Source organism: Topomyia yanbarensis, chromosome 2 (assembly GCF_030247195.1).
Source record: "Topomyia yanbarensis strain Yona2022 chromosome 2, ASM3024719v1, whole genome shotgun sequence".
NCBI lineage: Eukaryota > Metazoa > Arthropoda > Insecta > Diptera > Culicidae > Topomyia > Topomyia yanbarensis.
The window spans coordinates 79,047,007-79,057,151 of record NC_080671.1 but is presented as its reverse complement, the minus strand read 5'-3'; the positions used below and the strand labels follow the sequence as shown (position 1 = coordinate 79,057,151).

Below are 10,145 nucleotides of genomic sequence, written 5' to 3'. Positions count from 1 at the left end.
ACTGAATGCAGATTAACGAGCCATAAATCGGAAGCTCTTCATTTTTGTTATGGTAAAAATGATTTTTGAGCAACGATCATAAATTCAAATTCCACCGGCATGATCGTTAAAACTATTGATGGTCAGCAATGGGTGCACTATATTCACAATGAAAACTGGAAAAAAGATAACACTCAAAGGTCATCCACCAGTCCACCATCGATCTGGTTAGAGATGGAAATGAGATGATTTAACTGCGATGTCCTTGACATTGCCAAATCGGTGCGACCGAACCAAACGAAGAACAGAAGCGATTTTGTAGTTCGTAATCATTGTTGTCAGTTCCAAAGACCCCTCCGTATCGGAAAAGGTTCGCACCCACCCGATTATTTTACACCACAGTCTTTTCTCTACGGTATTACCTTTCAAAGTGGAACTGTGTTTTTGATATTCATAAGATATACAAACAATATTCCGAAATTGACAGGATCACAACTCTGCACCATGAATTGAACCTTCAACCAACAGCAACTTTGAGCCGCTATCAGTCGACGCTCTGCATCACCGGACCATCAATCGTGGGAATGAGATAATGAATTATAGCAGCAGCCTGTGCATATGCATGTTTAAGTTGTCGTTGTATTGGATCAAAAACTTGAAACAACCGTACGCGTGATGATCAATGATTTTCTGGGGGCTTCTTCGATAAAGCGTCTCCGATTCGGCTATTGGTTGACTTTAATCAAATAAACAAACAGTCCGGCAAACCGAGAGGGGAAAGAGAAGTCTAGCTTTACATTCTGCTAGTTAGCCTAAGGGTATATAAAGTAGAGCATATTATGGATACAACATATCATTTGCCCGACTTGAATCTCGGCTAGTTCGGAACGATTAGTGCGTGAATAGTTCTTCGTATATTTGGGAGTAGGCCAAACGCGGCAGTGTACCAAAATGAAGTGTCTGATTATGGTAAGAAGTGATAATGCATAGAATTTGTTTGAAGTTGACGTTAAAATTGTTGGGCACTTGTTGACGGTGGTGGAATAATTCATAAGGCGTGAACTAGGAACTCAGTGACAAACTGCCAGCTGATCTTGATTTTTTCATAATCCAAGCGAATATGGTCGGTATTGAATCGAACCGGACTAAGTGTCATTGTATTGATTTGGAGTTTAAAGTTTGGATCGCTGCATCCTTTAAGTTATAATTTGAAATTAATTTTTGCCATAGTTCTTGCATATTGTAACATATTTCAAAACTGGTACAAGTCGAATATAACTGAAGACATACTTTAAGTAGTGCTATTATTACCTCATTTTGTTTTCAAGATTTTGCGACTTAGTCCGTTCTAACTTAACATCGATCATATAGTGTATAAATTACAAAGCGTAATGACCAGCATTCACTTCAATTGTGTCTTTACAGTTTTCCTTGCTGAGCGTAAGCTGTGTTCTGGCCCAAAACGACGGACAGTACAACCCTGCACTATTCATCGGAAAATTCGACGATGGACAATATCACCCCGATGACAGAGGTGCTTATCGACCGGGTGGTGGCAGCGGACAGGGATCTGGATCATCAAATAATCGTGCAGGAACCGGTATGAATAACCTGTACGAATTGCTAATTGTAGCATACAATTGAACGTTTCTTACCATCTCCAACAGGTTCTTCTGGATTCGGATCTTCAGGAGTAGGATCCTCTGGGTTCGGATCGTCTGGAATTGGATCTTCCGGTTTCGGATCTTCAGGGATCGGATCTTCCGGATTCGGTTCAAGTAGTAGCGGGTCTACATATTCGAACCGTAACGGTGCCTTCCAACAATCATTCAGCAGCCAATCTTCCCAGGCATTTAACTCTGGACAATCTGGACAAACTTTCGGCTTCTCTCCTCCGGCACCAGCCTCGAATAGCCAATCGAGCAGATTCGGCGGTGGATTTGGCGGTGGAGCAAGCAGTGGATCTAGCGCTGGATCCAACGGTAATGCCGGCGGAGCTGGACAGATTGGTATCAAGGAAGATACCCGTGAATTCAACGAGAATGGTTATCACTACCATTATATAACCGACAACGGTATCGATGTTTCCGAAACCGGTACCATCGAGAATAAGGGGGCTGAGAATCAAGTGCTCCGTGTTAAAGGTTACTATGAATTCGTTGCTCCCGACGGTGTCCACTACCGGGTGGACTACGTGGCCGACGAAAATGGGTTCCAGCCTACAGGAGATCATCTGCCGACTCCGCCTCCAGTCCCGGCGGGTCAGGGAAAGTAAGATTGTAGGTTGTAACTTTAGGTAATAGTGCGCTGTCTGTGTTCATGGTGTTCAACCGTGGGAAGAATGCCTAATTCAATAAAATAATCTTATCGTTAACATCAATGTAATTTAAAAAAAGTATATCACAACTCAATTCCTTAAACGAGTGACAATATTTTAAAATAAATGTTCCAACCCCTTTATAAACCAGTCTCACAAAGACAAAATAGCTCAGAAAACAAACAGCGTTTTTGTTTGTTGGATTAGTGTCTATCCAGCATTAGTTGAGTCCTGACACTAAGTTCATGTCGGATTCTGATGAAATGAAGTCGAAACGCATTTTCCGTAACGAATTAAATTATAGGTTGTGTGCCCTTGACGCACAAAGGTGGTTTAAAAAATTTTCACCTTACTAGAGTAAAAATTCTTTTTATCAAAATATTCTTCATAGGGAGAAACATAGTATAGTGAAAATAACAGCATCACTGAACAGGAAAAGTGTTACGAGCAGGAAACTAAAATGTAGTAATTGTATCAGGCAATAATATTAGATCAATTTCAACCCAATATTTCAATCGTATCTTTTCGGAATAACCCACGTGCCAGTTACTGCATGCTAGCAGGGATTTATACATTTTTAACGTTACCGTGTACGTGTCCTTCACACAACCTTAGCTTTTACGCTGATTTTTTATTTGTTGTTTTCTCTCACTATTGAGAAAACTTTTTAAACAATTCTATATTAAAGCGACGATTAACGTCAAAAAAACAATTGCTGAACCAAAACTCTGTCACTCGTCTGATTCAAAGAAGATTACATACAACATAAGTTGAATAAAAATATGACAGGACTACAGACAGCCCAGGTCTGAACTGAGAAAAGTTCGCTAAAAAACGTGATTAAGGTTTTCTCATGTTTGCCGTTCTCGTATAAAAAGACTATGTAATCACTCAGAAAATTGACTTTTTACCGAGTCCCGGAGGACTGAGTCTCTTATACCATTCGACTCAGTTCGTCGAGTTCGGTAAATGTTTGTGTGGGCGAATGTGTGTATATGGGTGATCAATAATTGGCCATTGGTTACCCGGAGATAGCTTAGCCGATTTTATCAGTCTAAGCCTCAAATAAAAGGTACCATGTTCCGATAGACTGTCATTGAATTTCATTCAATTCCGACTTCCGGTTCCGGAGTTACAGGTTGAAGAGTGCGGTCACGCATGGAATTCCCTTATATAAATCGGTATCAGTATGATATCTAAATGATTCTAAACTTTATGAAATATGTACTAAATTGTGTGGATTTATATTTTCAGCTCATTGATACTTAATCAAACCCACATTGATCACTCAGGACACCCCTTCGGCAAAGTCTCTTTGACCACTGTTACGCAACATGCGAACGCGCCTCCGTAGATTTTAAGATTGAAAGTAGTGGTTTGATAGTTATTATAGCGAAATTAAATTAAAACTCTACACTGAAACAAATCCTTTATCGTTTTCATGAATAAAAAATCATGAAACCAAAAATTTTGTCATCCTTAGAAATTATGATAAAGGTTCATCATATCATGATGAAAACGACGAACGAACTATAACAAGCACTCCCATGATTACTGATCATGGTCGCTACTTCTGTAACACATACCGGCAATGTTTGCCATGTGAGAGCCTGGTTGCCGCTATTTAAGAGTATTCATTCGACTGTTTTTCTTCCGGACATCATATTGAATGAGTCAAATTGAACAAATGCAGTCTGAGTTTTGGGGTGGGCGTAGTGTAGTTGGTAAATTTAATTGTTAAAACCTCTATAATTGAAATAAAAAAAGTCTGAGTTTTGAGTTTTTTACGTGATGAATGGAAAAAAAAACTTTAAAGTCACGTAAATAAAAATAAAGTAAAAAAAGTAAGTTTTTCGCGATGAACGAAGAATTTTAAAATCACGTAAATAAGGAAGTTTGAGTACAATAACTATAGTTAGTTTCTAGAGCCAAACCAAAGTGTATAATCGGAACTAGCCATTGGCGTTTATTCGAGGCTAAGTGGATTTGGACACAGTTGTTATACTAAGACGATCAATATTACAATCCAGTTTTAAAGCAGCTCATAAGCTAATATGGTTTGAAGATAGGCAAATCATCGTGAATTTTTAGCGCTAATTTACGGAAAAATTACAGCATACTTTATTTTAAAATTACGAAAGTTCTCATGGTGTTTTGTGATATTTAGAAGTGAAAATTCTCTCGCATATCAAATAGAAAATAGATAAGCCAAAAGTTCCCGAATCAGTCAAGGGAGGAAAAATAGCAATAGTATTTAGGTTATCTCCATCCTATGCTAGTGGTGCAGACACTGAAGCATTGATTTCGAAAGGCCCTTTATTGAGGGAATATTACCAGTACGATCAGCACTGGTCTGACAGATGTTAATAATGGCCAATTTCCCAGAAAGAAATGATAAAGCATCAACAAAGAACCACTCTAATCTACATCCATATACCCCTGTCACAAATTGTGCAGTTTCTCTTACCTATGCCTAGCAGATCAAGAATCATTCGATTATCACAGTTATCGATAACTTATTAGGAGCAGGATTTTAGCACCTTTAAAGTTGCATTACCGCAAAAGGTGCTACCACAACTATTGGAGCTGCTAAGATACCAGTTCTATTCACCCTAGCGGTCACAGCGATAAGCGAAAACAGCAGATCTACCATCAATCTGTGCTTAGTAACTGATAGATCTGCGAAAGCTCGAAGCGTTACGCTTCCTTGATTTTCATCGAGATGGCGTTTAACTGTTATACCGATCTGATGCTTAGTGTAGAGGTTTCTTTCCGACACTGATGCGTTACATTCATATACAGTAAGATTCCGTTTTGGCACGTTCCGATTTTGGCATGCTCCCAATTTGGCGCACTCCGATTTTGGCAACAAATGGGTTCCGTTTTTGGCAACATTCTTGTTGTACATAATAAGTTTTTTAAAAATATGCAATAGATAATTTTTTGGATCAATTGACATCACATTTGACTTCATTTCCAAACAAGGGAGTCATATTAACCCGGCGCAAATAATTTTTTTTCAAATTTTGTTCAAATTGTCTAGTTTCAATATATTGCTGTGATATTTTTGAGATGATTTTCGCAATGTTATTTTAAAACAGCTTTATGCATTTAAGGGTTAACTATATTTTACAATATACATATCGTATTTAATGATTACAATAAGTATTGAAATGTATTATTTATGTATAATATAAATGGTAACAGTGTAACTAGTGTCTGACGGAATCAATTTTTATAGTAAGACTCAGAGCTTGAGATTTTAAGAGTCAAGCATAGAGGCATGCGCTACACTGCATAATAAAATTAGTTCTGGAGAAAGTTTTCAATTGAACCTTAGTAACATTGCGAGCCTCTTTCTCTTTCCTTTAATTCGACGTCACTACACAACTTGGCATTAAATTTTCAGTACATATCGAAAGCTGGCCATAGTGCTTCCCAAAGCCTTATTTAAGAATACAAAACTGATAGCTCCCAAATAATTTGGTTCAGCTTTATGATGTCTGGCAAATTTGTTAGTTTTTTTGCCGATTTTTTAAATGAATGGAATTAGGATGGTCCTTGTGGTTAGGGTGTTCAAAGTAGGGTTCGTCGCGGTTGCGGTAATTACCGCAACCGCGCGGTATTTACCGCATCCGCACCGCAAAATCTGCGGTGCGGTGAGACACTTTTTCCCGCAGATGTGGTGCGGGAGAGAGCTTTTACCGCGCGGTTTTACCGCAACCGCACCGTAAAAAAATAATTGATAAAGTGATAATTTTGATTATTCTAAATTGATAAACAGACTGCTATAATGAAAGAAAATCTAGCTGTGTCCGACATATGTTGAGGCTATTATTTTTACAACATATTTTGGACTAGTTATTTTATACTTCTAAGTAAAACATCACAAACAAACCATTTCAAATACATAAAATGCAAGATCCAAATAGAGACAAAATTATTAGATCATGTGAATTTCGACTAATTTAAAGGAATTATAGATGAATTAATTATGCTGGGACTTAAACACAACCCAAAGAATATAATTATCTTCATCAAACCAAACAAATTTGGAGTAATTGGCAGTAAAGGATACAAATGTATGAAAGCGTCCAAAATAAGGCGGGGTCCAAATTAGGATGATTATTCTATTATTCGTTCATCAACATTGTGTTTCTATCTTCTTTGATTGCTGTGTAGATTCAAAGTGAATTTTTCTGCAGTCAATTTTATTGGACTCTTTCCCAAAAAGTATGCTACATACCTTTTTTTCGCGTACTTCCATTCAAATTTACTATAATTTTTTACCATATTAAGTCCTAATATTTTTTGAAGCTTTTTTTTGCCAAATACCGCATAGTTTGACTCCCGTTCACTTCAATTGAAGTTTTTACCATTGGCTCTGTGGGAAAATATTAGAGGAAAATACGTTAAATGGTAGAACTTTCGAACTAGCCTTTAGAAAATTACACTACTGTATCGATTTTGTTGGCGTCGGCGGTAAAACATGATGATGAGTTATGTTCTACCATAGACCTTGCGGTAGACTTGGGTGGAACGCCCAACTCCTACTCTGCAGAAGGCAAAAAAATTCTTCACATTTCCTTTCGATCATGCCCATATGAGCCTGCCTAGTTCTAGTTTTCCGTTCTAAGTTTATAACTGATTCGCTCTAGAATACCTATTCGTCTTTCAATTTCATTGCTTTCGTTTCTCTTAGTCTCAAATTTGCCGAAAATAGCCAACAAAATCGATACAGTAGAACCTTGCGGCAATTAAAACATAGTAACACAAAATTACACTTCATACATTTTTGAAGGGAGCAATCTTAGTTTTTGCATGATAATACATCTGTTTCTTGAAGAATGCGAAAGTTAGAGTTTTGGGATATTTTGTCCGTAAAACCCCCTATTTTTAAAAATCATTTCTGCTGTATGCTACAAATCATACATTTTTTGGAGTTTTTTTAAATATTCATTAATTCTGATGTAATATATAGAGCAATTTTATTGATGAAATACAATATGTTTTTATTTCACTGTATTGGAATATATGCGCTACTATATAGAAGTATTGGTATTTTGACGTTAAATTTTACCGCATCAACCGCATTACCGCGCGGTGCGGTGCGGTAAATAAAGTGCGGTTGCGGTAAGCGGTGCGGTTTTATTACTTTTTTGCGGTTGCGGTGCGGACAATCCATTTACCGCCCACATCCGCACCGCGACGAACCCTAGTTCAAAGTATCGACTGTTCAGATGTGTGAACAGTCGAGTTTACCTGCGCAATGCCCTACAGTATAATAACACAAATAAATTGAAGCAAGCTTGCTAAATAAACAAGGCTATCTATAATGGTTGATTTGTTATGATTTACTTTTAAGATTTGAGGTAGGGTGGCTCTTGAAAAATCGGGTTCCTTATATTATCTTTTGATGTGTTAATTTTTCGCAAATGCATTGTTCTAGAGATTTTAGGAACATTCATTGGAGCACATTTTTACCGTAACACTGATGTTTCAATCCCTTTTGTTTGAACAGTTGCAAGTGATTTTTACAACAAATATGGTTTTCTTCAAACCTAAATATCTTCAAGCATCGCAATTTGATTTTCAATCTATCAAATCAATATGAAAGACAAACGATTGGTTAGCTATGGAGAGTTGATAAATTAATTCATTTTTTTAAAAGCACTGTATTTTTTTAACCAAATTGTTCATTAATTTTCAGAAAAAAAAAGAGATAACAACCCCAGGAGCGCAATCAACACTACCATGCAGTGAATTGTTTCAGTTTTGACGTTTAGTGGGCCGAAAAAAAGCGATTCGAATTAAAGGATATGTTACACCTCCGTCATGAGGGGCATTGCACTCGAGAAATGCGCGAAGATTGTAAGAATTCTACTGGACGGCGCACAGTGTCGCCTAGCCGTACAAAACCTCAAAAATTTATTTTGGGTTTTTAATGATTTAACATTTTTCTCTGTTTGTAAACAAGTTTAGTAGAGTCTTCCCAAAATATTAAGTCTTGAGGACAAAAGATAGATTTTTTCCAAAACGTCAAAGGTGAAATTGATGAACAATTCTCGAAAAAACTGTGTTCAAACCTGTGATATTCAAATGAATATATCGTTTCAGTTAAGATTCCGATTGGACCGAACTGATTTCATTAGTAAAGTTATTCGCTAGACTTATTTTTGCCATTCGATTTAGTCGGTACAAGGCTTTCATCTCACTTACTCTTTCTGAAGAACAAATGATAAATCGTGCATTAAACTAAAATTATAATTTTAAAATTGGCTGTACTTTTTTTCGAAACAGTTCGGAAAGATCACTCGCCGTTCATGACTCTTGAAAATTAGTGTACTTTTCGAAAATGAATGTCTTGTTTTGCCCCTTTCTGTCCCGAGATATGAAAAAGGTGATTTTTCATGATATGTCTGAAGGCTACTCATGGTAGTTTTTGATTACACAGGTTTCGCAATATAATTTATAAAAATCTCTCAGCATTATCAACAATTGGAAAATGTGCATTCTGCTAAAAAGTCACTACGCCATTTTTTGAAATGTATCTTAAGATATGGTGCATGTTATATTCATAAATGTTGAATTTTCAAACCAGCCTAGGTGCCAAAATTTTGAGGTAAAAAATAATTAAAAATTAACACCAAATATGAATTTAGCAACATAAAATTACCCCAATGTGAAATTTTCATCAAATTCGGACCCCTTTTGAGGTTTTGTCCGACTTTTGTATGGAAAGTGATCACTGTGCGACGACTGAATTTGATAAAAACATGAATAAAATTGAATTTTCTTATTTTTTTTTCTTTCATCTCATTCCGTTTCGCACATCATTAAAAATCCTTGAAACATTTTTGGAGTCGTAGATTGAAAATCCAAACTTTAAAAATAAGGTTCCATTTTTGGCACGGTTCCGGCTATAGCAACTGAAAAAAATGCAATGCAATCCCAAGCAATGGCATTAATGAATCAAACTAATTCAAAGTAGGACTCCTATTTCTTTTTGCAGAAGTTTCTTTTATTTTTCATAACATGTTACAAAGCTTGCTTAAGCCTATCGCGTTATAATAAAAATGTATTTCTTGAATTTCATTGTAATCCCATTAAAAGTTTTGGTGTAATCTTATTTTTTTTAATTTCTGATGTTTCAACTAACTTTTAACTGACTTAAAAAAAGGTGTTAGGTTTGTGAGTGGCAAAGTATAAAGAACTTAAAATGTAGCGGGGACAATTCTACTTTTATAAATCTATATCTATCTATCTATCTATATATATATATATATATATATATATATATATATATATATATATATATATATATATATATATATATATATATATATATATATATATATATATATATATATATATATATATATATATATATATATATATATATATATATATATATATATATATATATATATATATATATATAAAAGTCAATGTGTGTATGTATATGATTTATGGACACCCAAACGGCCTAACCGATTACCGTCAAAACTTATTCATAGTAAAGGAATTCCACGAAGGTCCGAAAATCTCTAAAATCGTGACCGACCATCTTAGATTCCGATAAAACTTTACAGGTTCAACCGGCATGGAAGACTAAACATTTTCCACGGTCCATAAGATTATTTTGACTCAAGCGTAATTTTTTAAAAGGGCGTAAACGTTTCTACGTGCAATAATTTCAATTTTTTTTTGTTCGAATACACTATTTTATACAGTAAAACTATTTAAGAACGAGTTACAGGTAATGAATACTTCTGCACGGAAAAAATATACACTCAAAAAAATGTTGTGTTATTTTTCACAAAAACAAAAATTTATGATAAAAATTTAA

At 35.6% G+C, this 10,145-nt stretch overlaps 1 protein-coding gene across 1 annotated transcript; it reads left to right on the top strand.

The window, feature by feature from the left end:
* The first annotated feature begins 847 nt into the window (after nt 1–847).
* On the top strand, nt 848–2,309 carry LOC131678534 (pupal cuticle protein 36-like). Its single transcript, XM_058958744.1, has 3 exons — nt 848–948; nt 1,405–1,579; nt 1,647–2,309. Exons 1-3 carry the CDS (start codon nt 931–933, stop codon nt 2,252–2,254), a joined length of 801 nt encoding a protein of 266 aa, XP_058814727.1. The 5' UTR covers nt 848–930; the 3' UTR covers nt 2,255–2,309.
* The last annotated feature ends 7,836 nt before the right edge of the window (nt 2,310–10,145 follow it).

What these genes read in the sequence shown, in the direction of transcription:
- LOC131678534 (XM_058958744.1), top strand. An exon ending in AAATAATCGTGCAGGAACCG is followed by an intron (nt 1,580 to 1,646) that starts GTATGAATAACC and finishes CATCTCCAACAG; the next exon opens with GTTCTTCTGGATTCGGATCT.